The sequence below is a fragment of the Sceloporus undulatus genome, chromosome 1, assembly GCF_019175285.1.
Source record: "Sceloporus undulatus isolate JIND9_A2432 ecotype Alabama chromosome 1, SceUnd_v1.1, whole genome shotgun sequence".
In the NCBI taxonomy this organism is placed as follows: domain Eukaryota; kingdom Metazoa; phylum Chordata; class Lepidosauria; order Squamata; family Phrynosomatidae; genus Sceloporus; species Sceloporus undulatus.
This window is the reverse complement of record NC_056522.1, coordinates 250998646-251020418: the sequence shown is the minus strand read 5'-3', so window position 1 is coordinate 251020418 and position 21773 is coordinate 250998646. Positions and strand designations below refer to the sequence as shown.

The following is a 21773-nucleotide window of genomic DNA, read 5'->3' as shown; positions in this document are numbered from 1 at the left end:
CAATGGTACCATCATTTATGGGAGCAGCAAATGCCTGGAACATAGTAGGCACGGATGGAAGTCCATCTGAAAATCTTTTATGGATTTCCACAACTCTTCCACAGCTCTCTCCACCAACCTGAAATCCTTAACTTTACATACTATATTATCATATTTACTTTTATGTAGAGTTTGGAAATTTTACGTTACAACCCCAGAAAACCGAAACCGCCATGGCCAGAAGCCATACTAGCTAAGGGGTACTTGGAGCTCTGGTCCCCAAACAGTAATTTTCCCATGCTCTGCTTATAGATTTATAGGCTCTTCCAGCACAACCCAGAAACACCACCCCTCCCTCCAGCTGCCATTTTGAAATAGTCCCCAGTGTTATCAGGGACACCTTTCTTCCAATCTCCAAGTCCAAAGCTGTTCTACAAACATCTTACCAGATACATGTTCTGTGGGGGGAGAGGGGATGTGAGCTTGAGATTCTCACACACTTCCCTCAAACCTTAACACAGCTGGAGATTAAGTGTCACTGTGAGAAGAACACCACAGGGACAAGGGTCTATTACTCCCCGTCTCCAAGGACACACACTGAGATCAGGCAGAAGGCATCTAGGGAAGGCATCAAATTTCTGGCCTCTGGCTCAAGACAGAAGCGTGTGCTGCTGAATATACAGAAGGCTTTGTTCTGAGAACTCAGGATACCATCCTCACCCTGTAGCTGCTTACCATTAATCTGGATTGATTTCAGCTCCCCGTTTTCTTCCACCTCTATCCTCTCCTGCCCATTTTCGATGATCCTAGAAAACATTGCCGGGGGCGGGGGGACACGATACACAATGAAGGCAAATAACATATCAGCCCACTGACTCTGATCAATACAGAATATTATGCCTGCCCTGATGACTTCTCTGTGCCCCTTTCCTCTAGATCTGAGGAAGGAGTGAGTGCCAACTCGCAAGTTCACCAGTCAGAAATTCTTCTCCCTGGCACACTAGCCTTTTCAGTTAGACTGCAAGACAGAGCAGAGGGCAACAGAGAGAAGCACAAAACAACCCCGTCCAGTACATGTTGGTGCAATTAGGTAAACTTCTTCAATCTGATTGTCAGGAGGGCTTGTGATTCAGCTAATGAGTAAATTTCTGGCCCTTTTGAACAGCAGCAGGTGAAAGAAAGGCAGTAAACATTTTTAAAAGCTCCAAAAATTGCAACTCCCCCTGAGCCATTTCCCTCTGGTTATTTTATATTTTATTTATAAAGGCATTTCTAAAATGCCTTTCAGCTGTAACAAGAGCCCCCAAGGATTTTCATAGAACACCACAATTCAAAGAATAACAAGTGTCAAAAGTGAGCATTAAAAACAGTGTTAAAACCTTCACTCTGAAACTAAAAATCATTAAAAGCCTGGAAAAACAAATATATTTTTGCTGTCAACCTACCAAAGTTATCAAGGATGGGCTAGTGTAACCATTTGGAGGAGAAATATTCATAATGGTGTACTGTCACAAAAAAAAAAGGCCTTGTTTCTGCCTTCTTGCTAATGAAACTATTTTTGGTAATGAGACATATAGCTTTAGAAGATTTATTACTTTTATCTTTTTACTCTACAGAGAAACTTAAGGGAGTTTAAAAAAGAAAAAAATATCAAAAGCAGTCACATAATTAAGTTAAACTTAATATCTATATTAAAGTTTACTTAATGAGATGTAGAACGGACAAATGAAGATTGTCAAAAATTCATGGATATTATGTTAGCAATTTGTATATGGAACTTTGAAAAAAAGATTTAAAAAAAGAAGAAGATTATTACAAATCTTACAAGCAGAAGGTGTTCTTTCAAATATCCTGGCCATAAGCACTTGAGCGGTTGATAGGCAAGTACCAGCACTTTGATTTGTGATCCACAAAAAATCAGAATCCAATACATTTGATATAAAGCAGGTATAATGTGGTCTGAAAAAGATATACACCAGAAAGAATCCTAGCCATTGCATATGGCATCAACCACACTTTAAAGGATAGCCCACATAGATCCTATTGTAATCCCCTAAATGGGAGGAGATCAAACCAATTTGGCTTCCCCAACAGAAGGAACAGCTGGCACAACAGTTAATGCTGGGCAAAAGCACTCCTAGCCACTCAGGTTTTCAGGAGCAATGTTGGATCCTGAAGCACTCCCAAACTTTGAACCTCATCCTTCAAGAGGGCACAACTCCATTCAGAATAGTCGGTAATAATAATAATAATAATAATAATAATAATAATAATAATAATAATTTGTTTTATTTATATACCGCTATTCCAAAGATCATAGCGGTGAACAGCAAGTAAGCTAATTAACAAGTACGCTAATTTGCCCCCAACAGTCTGGGTACTCATTTTAGTGACCTCGGAAGGATGCAAGCCTGAGTCGAGCTTGGGCCCTTTTGCTGGTCTTGAACTCGCAACCTTGTGGTTTTGAGTGAATGGCTGCAGTACAGGCATTTACCCACTGCGCCACCTGATATGAAGGCTGATACCCAGAAGGAAACTACAAGCAAGATAGGGCAAGACTGCATTGCTTCTCTCATCAACTCCACACTGCTATGGCCTTTGGGTTCCCAAGGTACTCAAACAACTGAACACAGAGGCCACTGGACCAGTAAAGGGACAGTGAATGGGAAGCATAACCCCTGAGCAATGGAAGTAGCACTTAACTACTTCTGGGGCAGTTCTAATTGTTCATTGTCCAAATAAGTTCTGCATGCAGAAATTTCAAAGGTTCCATCCCTGATATCTCCTATTAAAACACCTTGGGTATCAGAAGTGGAAATGTTACCCGCCTAAGCCTCAGCTACCATACAGGGCTGTCAGGAAGATAAAATGGGGGAAAGCAACCTTGGGTTCACTGCAGGAAAGGTGGGCAATAAACATTGCAAACAAACTGCTATTGGAGGGAACACGTAACTTTATTATTATTATTATTAAACTTTATTTCTATAGCGCTGTAATTATACACAGCGCTGTACAAAGTTGGTAAAATTAGGAGTAGATAAAAGCCTGCCCAAGGCGTACATTCTAAGATAATAACAATTAAAAGAGGAATAGATAAAATTACCATCTAAAAAGGAAAAAACAGATTAAAAACATCAAATATCAAACAAATCACATCACATCAACTATTGTCAGACAGCCAGATAACAATCACAAATTCCCTGAGAACGCTTCCCTAAACAATATGGTTTTCAGCTCTGTCTTAAAGCTGGTTAGGGAAGTGATGAGCCGTGCATGCGGAGGAAGAAGGTTCCAGGAATGAGGGGCAGCTAGGGAGAAGGGACGGATCCGGGATGGGGCAGAGAAGATCCTGGGCTGAGAGAGGAGATTTTGGCTACCAGAGCGGAGAGTGCGAGTAGGGATGTAGGAAGAGAGAAGATCAGTTAAATAAAGAGGGGCCAGCCCATGCAGAGCTTTGAAGGTCAGTAACAAAAGTTTGTACCTGATGCGGAAAGGAAGAGGGAGCCAGTGAAGGGAAGACAACAGAGGGGAGACATGATCATAACGGCGAGCGAGTGAAATAATACGTGCAGCTGAATGCTGAACAGAAATTAATGGGTGGAGGTGAGAGAGAGGAAGTTCATGTTACTGGTTTCTTTCTCCCATCATCCCTGACCAAGAGCATACTGGCTGGGTCTGGAGGGCCACAGGTTCCAACACAAACAAACACACACACTCAACCCTTGTGGTTTATTATTCTGGAAGAGCACCCCAAAACTGTTAAAAGCAGATGATGCTAAAAAAAAGAAAAGAAAAGAAAGCACGATTGGATAAAAATTTGAGTTAAGCTTACCTCTTAGTAGTGATTTGTTTGCCATTGATGAACCTTGTGGAGGTGGAGACAGAGCGGAAGCCCATCCCTGCATTCATCCCAGGACCAAGTGTAGGGGAAAAGAACTCTGAAAGGGAGGAACAGAGAAAGAGCATGCTGGAGTGGCTTGCAAGGCAAAATGTTACTGGAACTGGGGAATGAAGGGCAAAGCCCAGTGGAGAGATCCACCAAAGGAGAGGAAATACTGGCCTCAAACCACAAGACCACGTTCACCCTCAGAGTTATAGTTGCTGTTGCTGTTATATTTATTTATCTCCCACCCTTTCCCCAAAACTGGGACTCAGAGCGTCTTACAGGATCAAAACAGTACAATTAAAACACAGAAAAGTGTTACATTAAAACAGAATTAAATTATTACAATATTAAAACAGATAGCATATAAAACAATAAAATATATTTTAAAAGATTTAAGTTTTTAAAATACATTTAAACCCAGCCAAAGACTCAGCCAAAGTCCTTTAAAAACCTTCTATTTCAAATGCTTGTCTGAACAGAAAAGTCTTTGCTTGCCAGCGGAAGGATAATAAAGAAAGGGCCATTCTGGTCTCCCTGGGCAGGGAGTTCCAGAGTCTAGGAGCAGCCATGGAAAAGGCCCTCTGTCATGTCCCCACTAACCATGCTTGTGTTGATGGTGTGACGGAAAGAAGGGCCTCTCCTGAGGATATCAGGGCCTGGGCTAGCTCATACAGGGAAATACGGTCTGCCAAATAGCCTGGACCAGAGCCATATAGGGCTTTATAGGTCATAACCATCATTTTGAATTGTGACCAGAAACAAACTGGCAGTCAGCCAGTGTTGCTGTTTCAACCAGGGTGTTGTGTGATCTCTATAATCTGCCTCCATTAACAGTGTGGCCAGAACTCTTTGGACCAGCTGAAGTTTCTGAACACTCTTCAAAGGCAGCTCCAAATAGAGTATGTTACAGTAGTCCACATGAGTTGTAAACAAGACATGCACCACCGTAGACAGATTTGATGTCTCAAGGAACAGGAGCAGTTAACTGTGCGAAAGCACTCCTGGTCACTGCAGAGACCTGGGCCTCCAGGTTCAAAGCTGAGTCCAGGAGTACTTCCAAACTATGAACCTGTGTCTTCAGGGAAAGTGACCCCATCTAACACAGGCTGTATCCCTGCCTTTTGACTGACCAGGAGTATCTCTGTCTTGTCTGGATTAAGTTTAAATTTGTCTGCCCTCATCCTGTCCATTACTGATGCCAGACACTGGTTTAGCACCAGGACAGCCTCCTTGGATTGAGGTGGAAATGAGTAGTGGAGTTGAGTGTCATCTGCATATTTATGGCACCCCACCCCAAAACTCCGGATGACCTCTCCCAGCAGTTTTATGTATATGTTGAATAGCATAGGGGCCAAAACAGAACCCTGAAGGATCCCACAGGCCAATGGACAGGTAGTCGAGCAGGAGTCTCCTATCACCACCTTTTGGGTTTGCCCCTCCAAGAAGGAACAGAGCCACTGTAAAACAGTACCTCCAAGTCCCATCCCAGAGAGATGGCTCAGAAGGAGACCATGGTCGAGGGTATCGAAAGCTGCTGAGAGGTCCAGCAGAACTAACGGGGAGACACTCCCCTTGTCCAGTTCCCTGCGTAGGTCATCCACCAAGGTGACCAAGGGTGTCTCTGTTCCATAACCAGGCCTGAAACCAGACTGAAATGGATCTAGATACTCCATTTTATCCAGATATCCCTTTGTGGAAACCACCACACATTCCAATAGCTTGCCCAAAATTGATAGGTTGGACACTGGCCAACAATTAATTATTATAGTCAGGGCTAGGGAGTAGGAGTAAGGAGTAAAGGAGTAAGAAGTTTTTACAGGAATAGGAGTAGGAATAAAGAATAAAAAAGAAATGTGTTACTCCTTATTCCTATTATCATATTGTATATGCAAACATCAAAATACAATTTTATTATAGTATATTGCACTGGGGAAGAGACCAGGAGGCAAAGAGACACACTTACACACACACACACCAGCCTTGCAAAGCAACCGCGGCTTTTCCCCAGGGCTGGGGAGTAGAAGTAAGAGGTAAGGAGTAAAAGGTTTTTACAGGAGTAGATGTAGGAGTAACATTACGAAAAAAATATCTTACTCCGGAGTAGGACAAAATGTAACCCCAAAATCATCACTACTTCATAGCCTTGGTTATAGTCACAATTGCCTCTTTTAGACATTTTGAAACTCTGCCTTGTTGTAGATACAGATATATATTTGTTGTGGGGAGGCACTGACTACCTCCTTCACCCACTCAGCCAGTCCCTTCTGGTTTGTTTAATAGGCCAGGAAGGACAAGGATATAAGACACATGTGGTGGCTTTCCCTTCTCAAAGGATCTTGTATAATACAGTACAGTCATAATAGAGAGCAAACTGCATCATCCAACAGTAGGATGAAATCGTGGTTGGAGGAAAAAGTAATTCTGGGAGCTACAGGGCATTTGCAGTGGGCCAAGGGAGCAAATTATTCCAGATGTTCTTTTCTTACCTGGTGATGCTTGAAAAGATGAGAAGAATGTCCCTGCTGCAGGATGTCGGGGACCATGCCCATGCAAGTCTGAGAAGGGATCATCTGGAAAGGAGAGATTGTCTGCCAACTGCCAAAAGTCTCCAGGATACTGGTGCTTCCTCAAAGTAGGCTGTGTGTGTGTGTGTGTGTGTACACACAAACACACACACACACACACACAATGTGTGCACACATAACCTTAACTCCCATCATACAATTAACATATACATATATGCATATAGACATATTCTGCCACTCCACTCCTGATTTCAGCACAGAGAAATGGGAAGATTGAAACCTCCCTTCCTTATTATTATTATTATTATTATTATTATTATTATTATTATTATTAACCTTTATTTATGAAGCGCTGTAAATTTACCCACTGAGATCTACAATCTGAGTGCCCACACAGACCTTTCCTCCTCTTATACATAAATACACATTCTCTCTACACATAGATATATATGCACTCTTTCCCAATATCACCCCCCAGAAGTCAGATCTAAGGAAATTGGGAGGTTTAATCTTCCCTTCCTTGCCTTCTGAGATCTAGGGAGTGTTGGCTACTAGAAGATGCAAAAGATTTCCCCAATTCACAACGATCTCCACCAATTCCATTGCTTCTTTGATAACAGGAGTGGTAGAACTATTTTTTTTTTATTACACAGTCCAAGTTCTCAGCTGGGCTGCAAGAAAAAGTGTGAACCAGCTCTGTGAACCAAGGACTGTGCAATCATGGCCAGTATCAACATTTTACCCAGAACCAATCTATCATCTCCTGCATGAAAGGATGTGGCACCTTGCTTTCTGGGACTCATTCAAAAAGGAGGGGAAACTGGCTGCTCAAGATCCTGTTCCCTTCCCACTCAGATTTCCAGCCTTTACTTTTAATCAGATGCACAGGTGGGTTTATCATCCCATCCTTTCTGGAAGCATCTGAATTAACGACTTCAACATGTGCCATATTTCAAAAGGGCCAGAAAATTATTTGTAATTGTTTGATACTGGTACAAAGCTAAGCAGGTCTCTTGCTGAGGAGTGCAAGAAATCGGCCACTTTGAGCTTGTCTAGGGAAGAGTGAAATACCAGTAGAACAGGAAACACAACTCCATCAGAAAATAGCAGCAATATCTAGTGTCAGGGGTAGGGAACTTCTTTCAGTCTAAGGGATGAAGTTCGCTTTTTACTTCAGTGACATCAACTTCAATGAAATCAATTTGACTGAAGTCAATGAAACGTTCATTGACGTCAGTTTCTTCAATGATGTAATTTTCTTTCAAGAAAATCTTTCAGCCTGATGGGCAAAGTCAATGCCTGGAAAACTTTCAGGTCCGTATTCCAGTGGTGGAGGAGAATGAAGAAAAAAAACTGAGACCAAAAATGGTTTATTATATCATGAAGTTCTTACTTCAAGTAACCATGCTTTAGAGAAGTCATTTCAGCCTTTGAGAATAGAAGAAATGTGTACAAAATCTGGTAAACCACCACATGACAATATCATGAGGATGTCTGAAGAAGCCCAAAGGACCAGGCTTCCTGAATCTAAGGTTTCCCAACCAAATCCTATAAAAGATTGGTCACAGGTGGAAAAGGAGCATATGTTTCCATAAACTCTTGGTCTCATTCCCAGTCTAAAAAACTAGTCTACTCACTTCACTGCTAATCCTTTCATCTTTCAAGCATTACCTGCCTTCAAGAATTTCATCATCTGTCCTCCAGGCCCCAAAGTCAAGAGATGGGAAAGAGAGCCTTTTCTCTCCCTCCACAGAGCATCCCATTACCACAAGGAAAGGATATCATTTTGAGGATTCAAACTTGCATGTACCAAAGAAGTCAGCAAAAGGATCTCGTCCTCCAAAGAAGTCCCGGAAGACATCATGGGCGCTGCGGAAAGTAAAGGTGAATTCAGGTCCTGGATGAGGTCTGGAACCACTGGGCGCACCTGGAGGAAGAAAAAGGCAAGAAACCAGATAATGTTTCCCCCTCTATGTAGACAGATTAAAACACAGCTCCACCATTTAACCAAGTAAAGGCTTATAGGTTTAGATGAAACATCTTTTAGATTATGATCTACTAACTGAGCACTGCTGCCTACAGGTTCTGCAGGCCAAGGCAGACAGTTTATCAAGCACCAGTTCAAAGTTGTTGGATCAGGGGTAACACAAAAGTTGAAGAAATCCATTTTACCCAAACAGAAAGCTGTTCAACACCAGAAAACCCAGTATTTTATTGGGCACAATGAGATTCCAGCCACTGAAACATAGGTGTGTTACAGACTGCCCTTTCCCCGCCGGATCAGGTCCTCAGTGGCCACAGCGGCAGCCTCTGAGGCCCTGATCCACCGCTTTCCAGGCCGCAGGGAAGCGGCAAAAGGCCGCTTCCCTGCGGCCTGGAAAGAGGTGTCCTTGGGGCTTCATGCCCCAAGGACACCCGGTGGCAGCGGGGAGGAGAAAGGGGCTGTTTGGCCCCTTTCAGCCTTGCGTCGCTGGCACAGCCATCTAAAGGCTGCGCCAGCGATGTAAATCCTAGAAGGAGCTCCATTTCGGAGCTCCTTCCGGGGCCGCAAAAAAGGCATCCCAGGCACCCTCGCGCGGCACAAGGATGTCACATCCGCACCGCCCCATTTGGAGGCGGCGCATTTGTGACAACCTAATGGCGGGGCCTATCTAGAATGGGCACCACCATTTTATACATACCGTGTATGTACTAGGGTTGGGGGCATCTGGAAAAGACACCCCCGGGTAACCCTAGTATGTACACGGTACATACTTTAGGTGCGTGTGTAATGCGCCATAGGTTTCTCTACTGTTTGGACGACAACGACCTAACTACACCACAGGTCATTATGGATTGGTGCTAAGATCTGGTCAAGGCTTCAGTAACAAAACAGCCATATAATTGTGCCAAGCTCAGTTCTGTGCCGGATCATTCATCACAATACCACATGGTACAGTAGCAGCTGTTGAAGAAATCAATATGTTTCTGAGCTCACATAAAACAATAGTCCATTGGCAGTTGTTTTATTTCTGTTCACTCCTCACTTGGCAATACAGACTGGTACTTTTTAATCAGTCGAAGGCACGGAAGCAACGAGGTGGTATTTGTCTTTCTTCAGCATAACCCAAACCCTGTCAAGGCTCTGCTTACCTGCACCCATGAGCCCCTCTTTGCCATATCGGTCATAGACTTCACGCTTGCTCTCTGAAATCAGAAAGTTGCTGGGTTATTTCTTCCAGTTGCAAAGGCATCCTGCTTGGGTTAAGGGTTAGCAGTATAGTTGGCCTTCCATATTCATGGGGGCTAGGGGTGCAGGACCCCGACAAAAGTGGGAAAAAGTGACTATAGTAAACTTTCCCCCAAAGATTCATATAAACAGTGCCAACTATATATCCTGTCCCAGCTTGCAACCACAAGCCTCATCCAGATTTTAAAACCCTCCTGCCCTCCTTTCTCCTAATACTTCTCCTCTCAGTCTCCTGCCTTTCAACAGCACCAGCTCATCGCTCGCTTTCTCTCCTCTGAATCAATCAAAAATCAGGTGAGGCAAGGTGGCCAGTGGGCTAGGAAGGGGTTTAAAATCTGGATGAGGTGTATGGTGGGAGCTGGGAAAGCAAGCAAAGGCTGGTCTATTGGCAGGATAGGAGAGGAGGCTAGTTAGGCAGCAGCTACAAACCCGCAAATGTACTTACCTGCCCAGATCAGGGAGCTAACATTTTTCCACAAAATAATCAAGATGGGAATGTGTAGCCTTCAGAATTTGTGGGATGGCATCTCCCATCACCCCGAAACAGGCTTGCTGGTCGGGATGATGAGACTTGTAATCCAACACCTTGAATGTCAATATTCCCATTCCTGATTTACAAACAACCCTGAAAAGTAAGTCATATTATTAAAAATTATTAAAAAATGGGCTGAGGCTGAAAGAGAGAAATAGTGAATGCACACCGCTTTTGTTTAGTTTAAGCTTTACAGCATCCATTTAAAGGTAGCTCAATTGGCCTAGGAGGTTACTCCATGGTCAATTGCACTCCAAGGCCTGAGTGAATATACCAAGCTTACTTCCATGCTAGTTCCTACAGACACTTCTACAACCCTAACTTTGCTATACTTCAGCAGGGAATGATCCGTCTTCTCAGTCTGTTAAAAGGACTTCACGAAGCAACAAGGTAGGAAAAACAGCCAAAAAGGCAGGAAGGGGGATGAAATGAAATAAAAGGCCACCCACTTACTGTCTGAAAGCAACTCATAGGCCCTCTGCTATTTCCTTGAACTTCTGCTCAGCATATTCCTTGTTGTCTGGTTTTTATCAGGATGCCATTGCAGAGCTTTCTTCCTGTATCTGATTTCAAAGTATCAAAGAGACAACACATGAGTTAGCTCCGGTGGTATGTACCTATTTTGAGATTCAGTTTGCAGAAACTTCCCAATTCCACGCTTTCCCCCAGTTTTGCTCAACTGACGTAGGTCTAGTCTGCACTCAGAATAATGCAGTTTGACACTGGTTTAACTGCCATGGCTCAATACTACAAAATTCTGGGATTGTAATTGTGTATATTCTGTCAGAGAGCTCTGGTGTCACAACCAACTACAATCCAATACTGCATGGAGCCATGGTAGTTAAAGCAGTGTCAAACTGCATTATTTCTACAATACAGATCAGATGTTATGCATCATATCATCATGGTAGTATCCCTCTAAGTCCCTACTCTTGCGGGAAGACAAAAGGCTTAATTTTATGAAGAATTAATTGACTCCGCCCACTTTTATGTAAATCCAACACCCAGTGCCCAGTATCCACCTGAAGAAAGCCCAGATCAACTGAAAGCAGATGATTTGCCTTCTTGCTACAGTCTGTTCTCCAGTGGAGACTTTGCTTGCATCAAAGTAGACAAAGGTCAAAACCCCATTTGCTAAGACAAGCCCCCTTACCCGCATGCAGCACTGCCAAAAGGAAGTGCTCAGACAAGACTCTCTTGTCTAGCAAAGGTGGCCTTTCAGATGATAGTGGGCTACCAATTCCCATTAGCCCCATCCAGCAGTGCTGATAGTTAGAAAAGATGGGAGCTGCAAACCAAAAACATCAGAAGTGCTCCTGATTCTTCATGCTACTCAATAGCTTTTCATATGGGGTTTTTCATATAGGGAGCAGACAGTAAGTCTTCATACATGCCACAGTATACTTTTATTATTTACACTGCTGTTTTGTAATTTTATTGTAATTTAATCATTGTTATTCATCCTTAATGGTATGTAAACACCAGTAGGACAGGAAACAGACAAGACAGATTCAAAACAAATATGTTCATGTGATAATTTGCTCCAAGAGTTGCCTTCTTATGAGACATGTTCCAGTCTGCACTCGGCAAAATACAGGGAGCTCATTCCCACTTGCATCTAAACCGGTTTGCAAGTCGCACTGACACCGGGTTACTGAATAAATTCAGGCTGGTGCATAGTTCCCACTATGGAAGCGAATCATTTCATTTTTCCATGCATTCATGTCTTTTTTTGATATGATTGTTGTTCCCACTAGATTTGGGCTGCTACAAAATGGATTCTCAATATCGGGCGCAATTGATCCATACTGGTTCTTTTCTTTAAAAAACATGTTAATCATATGATAAGCATATGTGTGTTTCCAGTGATGCAAGCACTTGGAGGTGTGGCTGCGTGCATCAGCTGTCACTATGTCCATGGCCCTCTCTATGTGTATGTGTTCATGTATGCATGTGTGTGCCAAACCTTTCTGATGTTAAACTACAACTTCCAGCAGTCCTCACCACTGACTATGCTGGAGGATTATATGCTGTCTGGGGCAGCTGTCTCTTGCAACCAGTAACATTTGAAGGATTATATGGTTCCCACCCCTGCCTAGTATTACACTGCGGGAAAATAGACTTAAGCTGAATCCAAATAAAATGGAGGTACTCTTGATAGGTAACCACAATCCGGGTATGGAGATAAGTTCACCAGTTCTAGATGCGGTCACACTTCCCCTGAAAGACAGCTTGGGGGTGCTCCTGGATTCGTCGCTTCAGCTGTCTTCTCAGATTGATGTGACAGCCAGGAGTGCCTGTTATCAGCTTTGGCTGATACGCCAGTTGTGCCCCTACTTGGAGCGGCAGGACTTAGAAACGGTCATACACACTCTAGTAACCTCTTGTCTTGACTTCTGCAATGCGCTCTACATGGGGCAACCTTTGTGCCATGTCCGGAAGCGCCATTTGATACAAAACATAGCAGCCAGACTGGTCGCCGGAAAATCTAAGTTCGACCATATTACATCTATTTTAAAATCACTACATTGGCTGCCTATTAGCTTCTGGACAGAGTACAAGGTGTTGGTTAATATCTATAAAGCCCTACATGGCCTGGGTCCAGTCTACTTGAAGGAACGCCTCCTCCCATACAATCCTTCCCGTACACTCCTCCAGGAAAAACCTCTTACAATCTAGAAAGACCAGACTGGCGGTGACCTCCTGGAGGTCCTTCTCTGCCACTGCTCCAAAAACTTGGAATGACCTGCCTAAAGAGATTCACCAATTATCCTCACTCGAGGCTTTTAAAAAGGCAACAAAAACCTTTCTCTTCCAGCAGGCCTTCCCCGATTGATAATGTCCAGAACCAATTGAATTCCCCCTCCTTTTATTATTTTTCTTATTTGTGGTCTGTTTTTTCTGTTTTTTAATTTTGATGTATTGTTATGTACTTTTTAACCATCTTTTACTCTTAATTTTATAGTTGGGAGGGAGGGTTGGGTCGGGGTCTTGTGGAGCTTGTTGTTTTTATTGTTGTATATTGTATTAACTTTGCTGTTACCCACCTCAATCCTCAAAGCGGAAGAGGTGGGATATAAATAAATATTTGTTGTTGTTGTTGTTGTTGTTATTACTCCTTGTCCAACTCTGGTTTATTTCTTTCAAATTTCTCTTTTAAAAAATCAAATACCATACAAAACTTCACCATTGCAATTGCCAAAGTTGTTGCCACTCCTGTAAGAGACAGAATTTTCTTTGAAAACCCTGCAGGTTTTGTTTTCAAAGTAAATTGCAGCTGTTTTTGCCTTTACAACAAAACAGAAAATTCAACAGCAGGGCCCAGTGGGCTGAAGAAATAAGACAAATGTTGTATCCTGCCCCTATGAGTTGCTGCCCCCTGATTTAAGCCAACAACTACCGAGTTGTCCACAGGAAAGGGCAAAGCTCAGATGTCCCTTCTCTTGGCCACTTACTCAAAGAAAAATACTTACTTTTATCTTCTACCTTATTCTACCTTAAAAGTAAGTATTTTATCTTCTACCTTATTCTAGCGCTGGGAACATTATGCCAACAATACCATATATCACCAATACTATGCTGGCACACACTCAACCATCACACTCGCACAAGATTATGGACTTTTCCACACGTAGACCTATGTACCTCAATCCCCAAAATGGCTAAAGTGCTAGCATCCTACAAAAGCAAGCCCATTTGCTAATGGTTATCACACACAAGAGCACAAGAAGGAGTTAAAGGCATGTTACTTAGGGTCTGATTCGAATTTGGGTATCAAAAGGAGACAAACAAATCCCCATTGCTAGTGTAGAATACCTTTTCTGCGCATGCTCCAAACTGTCATTTCCACAAGTGCACGTGCGCACACATACACACATGCTCTATGGAGGGGAGGAACCTGGGGGGGGAATCCCCTTTGCCCCAGAAGCCCCAAAAGTCCCAGAAGCTGTGTCAGAAGAAGGCAGAATAAGGCTTCCCTCTGTAAAACCACACACAAAGACACACACACACACAAGAGAGAGAGAAAGGAGAGGGCTGGGTCCATAAGCCTGCCTGATTCCAGTGAGGGATGACACTCCCAGATGCCCTCCTTTTCCAGGGCATGTCCTCCACTTCTCCCTCCTGTCCAGGAGGAATGGCAAAACGTCCTCTCTCTGCCTTCTCCAGCAGCTGAGCTCTTTATTAGAGCCCCCAGTAGAAGAGGTGAGGGAAGTGTGTGTGTATCCTTTTAAGCACAAGCCTGCCTTCCTCTCCCTGACACAGCAAGGGACGCTGAGAAATCTGGAAACAGGAGTCATCCGGAGGCTTGCTTTCCACATGGCTGGCATTTTGCGAAAAGAGTGAATTCACAAGCAAAATGGACATGTAAATATACTAGTTTTGCGAATTTGCTCATTTCTTGATTCCCCTCACATTCTCCCTGGATTCTGTCCTGTTATGTGATAAGCAGCTGCAAAGTTGTCCCTAATACCCCAAATGACCCTGCATTGGGGCCACTTTAACCTTTCAATTTTCCTCATGTGATAAAGTCCTATGAAAAGTATCACTTAGGGTGTATCCACACTACAGAGCTACAGCTGTTTGATACCATTTGTCACTGTACTATTCTACGGAATCTTGAGAAATGTACTTCAACTCTCCCAAAGAGATATCTCCCAAAGAATTCTAAATACCTCACCAAATTACAAATGCTAGGATCCAACAGGAGAGAGACATGGGGTTGAATTGTTATCATGGGACTGACTCCTAGCAGTCAGTCCGAGTGGCTTCAGGCAGAAATCAAAGGAATACAACTTACGCTTTTTTGATATCATCCGGTGAGGCATTGCGGGGCACTCCCAGTGCCTCATAGTAATCCACCATGGTGTCTGGTTATGATGAGCTGGGAAACTGGAGTGGGAAGAAAAAGGTATGTTATAATGTTTCCCAGGAAGGATGAACACAAGGTAGCCAGCAGTTGAGAAGGAAGCTGTATTTGAGACTTGAGGAAAGGCAAAAGAGCAATCTTGTTAATATTGGACAGGCCATGCAGGCTTCAAAAGCGAAGCTGAATCTGCAAACACCTTTGTTGGTGAACCACTGTGTTATAATCTTCTCTTTCCCTCCCTCTTCATACTTGTGAATTGTTGTTGTTGCTGTTGTTGTTAGCTGCTCTCAAGTTGATTCTGACCCATGGCGACCCTGTGGATGAGACATCTCCAAGAACCTCCATTTTCCACAGCTCTGCTCAGGTCCTGCAAATTCCTGCCCATGACTCTGGCATGCAGGGTTCTTGTCTGTCTACTGCCTTCTACCTTGTCTAGCATTATTGTCTTTTCCAATGATTCATACCTACTCATGATGTGGCTTAAGTACGACAGCCTCAGTTTTGACCATCTTGGTTTCCAGGGAGAGTTCAGGCTTGATCTGTTCAAGGGCCCATTTGTTTGTCTTTTTGGCTATCCTAAGCGTTCTTCTCCAGCATCACATTACAAAAGAATTTATTTTCTTTCTGTCTGCTTTCTTTACCTTGCCTAAAAGACAGTCACAGAAACACCCACCGAAACATAACTTCAAAAAAAATTAGATGTCTTTTTAAAATTAACCAACTCCTCTTGAGTCAAACCTTTTAACATTCTTTAACATTATAGGAGTCCTGGTGGTGCAGTGTTTAAAAGCCTGCACTGCAGCCACTCACTCACAAACCACAAGGTTATGAGATCAAAACCAGCCAGGGGCTCCGGGTCAACTCAGCCTGGCATCCTTCTGTAGGTCATTAAAATGAGTACCCAGCTTGTAAACCACTTAGTATATTGGTAAGTGGTATAGAAATGTAATTGGTATTGCTATTCTTGTTACACCAGTTTTTTAAATAGGGAAACCCCAAAGCTATGCAGGAACTGAAATGGCAGGGAGAGAGCATAGTCTGCCATACCAAGCAATTCAAGGTACCTGACTGCCTTTTGTCACCTACATGAGTCTCTTTAAGGAAATCCCAGAGAGCTTCCAATGGCAGGGAAGTCTATCCCTGGTCACAGCCAGAGATGCCATAAGAAGTGCCCTCTTGTTTCTCCACCTCCCTTCACTTCATGAAGAAGGCACTGCAAATGCAATTTTGTTTTTCTCATCCTGACTGGCACATTAATATCCATCTCCCCAAATCCTATGGACCATCTTGAACCATTACCTTGGTTTTATTTTAGATCAATAACTGAGCCTAAGGATAAACAGCAGCTCTCCAAATTGCTGGATTTTGACCACCTCTGGAATAGACAGTCTATGAAAGGCAAAAATATCAGCATATTTTTGCCATGTGGGCTATATATTACCTACAGTGTAGAAGGCAGTATGCCTTCCAATGCCAGTTGCTAGAGGTCATATGCAGAAGATTGCTGTCACATTCTTGTCCTGTTTGTGGGCTACCCAGAGGCATCCAGCTGCCCTCTGTGAGAATAGAAGGCTGGACCAGACAGGGTTTTGGTCTGATCCAGCAAGGCTCTTCCTGTATTGTTCCATTTTCAGCCACGATGGGAGTTGTACAAGTGGACCACATCTGAAGGATAGCAGCTTGGGGAAAGGTTTTCTAAACTGTCAAGGTTAACTCCAGAAAATGGGCAGGCACAGCCTGGCATCTAATCAATCACAATGTTGAACCAAAAAGCAGTAAGGCATTTGCACAAAGAGTTTTATAAAGTACCTCTTCTTTGAAATGCTTTGCAGAGTGAAAGTAATGCCTACACTGACTAGAAATGAACACTCATTCTCACATGAATTCTTCTTGCATTTTCTTTTTCTCACTGGCAGCATGGGTCACATGAGAAAATCTCAAAAGTATATTGAGCCTCACATAAGAAACAGGAATGGCCAAATACAAAAACACTAGCCTTCTGCAAATTTCACAGATGTGCAGAAAAGATAATTTCAGATAAAATCCCTGCCAATTCTTCTATACAAATATAATCCCTTATTCTATACAATTATTAAAAGTGCAGAAGCCTGGTCCTCTTTTGCAAAATGCTCTTTGTGAGCTAAAGTTGCAATTTGTTCCGCTTTCAGCTAAGCATGTTGTATGATTCAGTGCTTGTCAACTCAGAAACAAGCCCCTCTTGTGCTCAGTGGAGCTTGCTCCCAATTAAGTACGCCTACAGCATAAGCCTTCCCACAATTCCCACCAGTCTGCACCTTAAATCTGTAAAATTTACTAGTAAATGAAATACATGCAAATAAAAAGTAGCTATCCCTTCTCTCTCTTCTCTCTCTTCTTTCTCCACTTCCCCAGTCTCCTCATAAAGCGATTTCATTTTTCATTAAGTCCCAAATTATTTATAAGCAAAGTGTTACAACAATCAGTATTCACATCATGGCTGTTTTCAGAGACAAGTGACATTCAGAAGAGCTGAGCTAAGAGATAAAGGCCAGAAACCAGGCGGTGCACTATGCTAATGGTTGCACTTTTTCCAGAACAGTGCAATGGCAATGAAAGAATGCATACAAAATCTACCAGCTCCAAGCAGGCTACTTCTCCAGTGCCTGACCTCCTTCAAGGCCATGGCCTCCAAGACCTCTTCCCCCGCTTCTTGGTGGTATCACCTAAATTAGTGTAGTTATGCCAAATTAGTGCACCAGCCTAAGACTGCAATTCTCTTTTTCAGGGATGGTCAAGCTCTTCAGCTGCAAGGGCTGCATCCAGCATTGGTCAGAGGCCAAATCCACACGTGTACCTTCTCTCGTTGTGTGTACAGGGCTTTTCTTGCAGCTGATAAGCTGGGCTGCAAGAAAAAGTGAGTAAGATCCTACAACCACACATGGATTGTCTGTGTGGGTTGCAGTATGTGTATCTTGGGTGTACATACTTACCAATATGCAAAGACCCTTCTGAACACAGGGCGTTTGATCATTAAGTAAACATGTTTAAGACTGGGCTCTGATACTGTAATCCTATGCATGGCTACCCCTCCAAGTTCAGTGATGCTAACTTCCAGACCCAGATATAAGAGTCCACCTATAATCTTACATACACACATTTACTTGGTAACAGAAATGAGCAAACATAGTGGGCCTTGCTTCTAAGTAAACATGGGCTGGATTGGAATGAAAAATAACTTCATATATCTTTGTGAAGGTATTCTCCAAAAGATCCAAATCCTCACCATTCCATAAAGGGGAATAAATGTCCATCAAGTTAAACATGGTAGATCCCAGTTTCATGCACTGCCTTCTTACTATCTTCCTTAATGTGAACAACAACAACAACAACAACAACAATAATAATAATAATAATTTTTATTTATACCCCACCTCTCTAAGGAGATTGAGGCAACTTACAAAAATATTTAAAATTTTTAAAATACAATAAAATACAATGTCCCATAAACCCACCCACCCACCATAACCAATAAATCGCAACAATAAACAATAACAATAAAACAATACAGTTAAGATTATTAAAACAGACAAGACAGGGTAGTCAGTGGGAGGCGACTGAGATGCTAATCCAGGTAGTATAACCAGTACATCTTTTTGACTAGCTTAGGCCCGTTACAGACGGGCCTAAAAGTACGCGCTCTGCGCATACTAGGGTTAGAAAGGAGCGTCCTTTCCGAATGCTCCCAACCCTAGCACGCGTGGAGCGCTCGCAAAATGGCGGTGGCCATTCCACACGGCCACCTCCATTACGACGTCACAACCGCGCCACCTCCAAATGAGGCGGTGCGGATGTGAGGTCTTTGCACCACACGAGGGCGCCTAGAGCGCCCTTTCCACAGCATAAGGAGCTCCGAAACGGAGCTCCTTCTGGGGTTTGCGTCGCTGGGCGCAGCCTTTACATGGCTGCACCCAGTGACACAGAGGAGAAAGGGGCCAAGTGGCCCCTTTCTCCTCCTGCCTGTTGTTGCCAGGTGTCCTTGGGGCTTGAAGCCCCAAGGACACCCCTTTACAGGCCGCGCGGAAGCGGCCTTTTGCCGCTTCCCCGCGGCCTGGAAAGCAGCAGATTGGGGCCTTGGAGGCTGCCGGTCTGGCAGCTGAGGCCCCAATACAGCGGGGAAAGGGGCAGGTGCAGGCCGCCCCAAACAGGCGGTCTGTAACCTGCCATAGTGTCCAAACTGCCAGGAAGTGTTGCTGCAGGGAATTAATGGCTTTATGAAGAGGGCATAATTTGAGGAGGGGCAGGGACAACTATTTTCCAACCACAGAATACTGAATCAAAACAACTGGCTGTCCTATGATACGATGTTGCTGTCTTTTTAAAAAGAGAACAAGTGACCATCAGCAACAGCATTAGATTATTCTTTGGGTGCCACTCCCTCCTTAGGTGGGTGGAAAGACATCTGGTTTTACAAGAGGAAACTTGTGGCTAAAACTATGTACATGTTCATAATCGAAAAACAGGACAGGATACAAGAGAAGGCTTTTGGATGGTCCCTGTTTCATTGTTCATCAGAGATGTTTTAATTCTAAACAAACCCCTATACAATAACACAGCAAACTTGGCTGATGCCTCCTGGTGCCCAAAGAGGCCTTATAGCTACCCCAAACTGTTTTTTCTGACTGCAATGTGGAGCCAGAACCCCAATGTAGATGTGCAACCAGAGCGCTACAATTGCTGCTTGAAAGGAAAACTATTATGTGAGGTCAGCTCTGCATGGGAACCTCCTGGTGTTATTTGAGCTGCAGTCACCTGATGCCTACTGTGGTGGAAACTGCTTCAACTAAATGGAAAGATGCTTCACAACAAAGGGGTTGTTGTAGGGAGCTGCATCCACATGTTCATATTTCAACACAGTGCAGTAACCCCTCTGATCACTCTGTGGCTTTGGCCTTAGAGCCTAGGATAGAGGTGGACAACCTTTAGCCTTCCAGGCATTACAGGACTGCCACTCCCATTATCCATAGCCCACAAGGCCAACAGTACGAGAAACTAGGGGGTTTAAAACATAGGGAGGTCTGCAAGTCACTCGGCCCTGCCCCAGGGAAACAGGGGTCCTGCTGGGGAACCATCCTACCAAAGAGCAGAACATCCACCTGAGCTGACCCAGCCCCACTGCATCTAATGGATGCTGCTGCCCCAGACCTTCCTCATTAAAGATCTTTATGCATTAAGCGGTTTAGCAGCCATTACGTTTCTAAAAGAGATTAGAAGCTTGCCGGAGGAGCAAGAATAGCTGCAGTGGCAACACCAAACAGAAAACCACCGAGGAAGGGAGGGTTATAAATCAAATCATGATGCAGTCCCATTCTGAGGTTCAGCTAGCTTACTGGCTTGTAGAAACACTCTGGCCTGGTTGGACGCTTCAGCTCAGGCATTCAACATGCTGTTGGAGGTTTGTCGGCTAGTTGTACCTTGCAATAAGTCTAGTAAGCGGATGCACAGCTCTTTGTTCCTGAGTCCTCGATATATACAACCTGCTCTTTTCCTGATTTAACTAATCTAAAATCTAATATGATCCTTCCTTTTTTTGATGATACTCAGCATTTTGAGCAACCCGTCTCCGCCTTTAATATATCTAATTCAAGATATCTAATTTCTCTTGGGCCCCCAATTCCTTTCGACTTATCCACTCTTCCCACCAGAGCCAGCATAATGTAGTGGTTTGAGTCTTGGACTAGGACTCCAAGAGATCAGGATTTGAATTCCTACCCAACCATGGAAACCCAATGAGTGACTTTAGGCAAGTCACACTCTCTCATCCTCAGAGGAAGGCAAATGCAAATCCCCACTGTACAAATCTTGTCAAGAAAAAGCCACAGTAGGTTTTCCCTAGAGTCAGCATAAGCCAGAAATGACTTGAAGGCACACAGCAACATCAAACTCTTCCCCATGTGTCTTCTCCAAAATTTAGAGGTGATGTAATAACCTATCCCAAATCTCAGCCTGTCCCAGGACTTTGTCTCCTCCTCTCCTAGGACAGGAGACCAGATTAAAAGGTGAACAGGGCTCCATCCCCTTCAATAGCTCTGTAAAGGCCCAAACTGCATTTTCTGTCCCTCTGCTGAGCATGCAAGAGCCCTACCCTCTGGCTGCTCCAGGGCTGCCAGCTGGGCAGACACTTTTCTCCAGGGCCCTGCCCTTACCTTTTCACCACTGGTTTTGCTGGAGCAGAAGAAGAAGAGGTGGCTTCCACAGGAGGGAAGAGGGTTTCCTCCTTTGAGAAAGAAGCAGAAAGATTCCCTTAGGATTCATACATAAAACCTCCTTCCCACACTAAGGCCTGGATCTTCTGTTGCATAGAATCACAGAATCATAGAGCTGGAAGAGACCTCAAGGACCATCCAGTCCAACTGCCTGCCATGCAGGAACACACAATCAACGCACTACTGACAGATGGCTATCCAGCCTCTGTTTAAAAACCTCCAAAGCAGGAGACTCCACCACACTCTAGCAGTGTTTTCACTGAATCATAGAATCATAGAGTTGGAAGAGACCGCACAGGCCATCCAGTCCAACCCCCTGCCATGCAGGAAATCCAAATCAAAGCATTCCCAACAGATGGCCATCTAGCCTCTGCTTAAAGACCTCCAAAGAAGGAGACTCCACTACAGCATTTAACTAATGCTGTTTGTTTGTTAATCTATGGGAACAGGTAGGTAAGAAATATTATTATTATTATTATTATTATTATTATTATTATTATTATTATTATTATT

General features: G+C 43.6%; 1 protein-coding gene across 1 annotated transcript in view; it reads right to left on the bottom strand.

Moving 5' to 3' along the window:
• LOC121936659 (dnaJ homolog subfamily B member 2-like) overlaps positions 1 to 21773 on the bottom strand; it is a 30397-nt gene that overhangs the window by 5682 nt on the left and 2942 nt on the right. The window contains 10 exon segments of the mRNA XM_042479108.1: positions 715 to 785; positions 3812 to 3917; positions 6352 to 6435; positions 8201 to 8317; positions 9523 to 9576; positions 10605 to 10626; positions 10628 to 10677; positions 10680 to 10714; positions 14950 to 15041; positions 21201 to 21271. Of these exon segments, the coding sequence (XP_042335042.1) occupies positions 715 to 785; positions 3812 to 3917; positions 6352 to 6435; positions 8201 to 8317; positions 9523 to 9576; positions 10605 to 10626; positions 10628 to 10677; positions 10680 to 10714; positions 14950 to 15014 (604 nt within the window). The 5' untranslated portion in view covers positions 15015 to 15041; positions 21201 to 21271.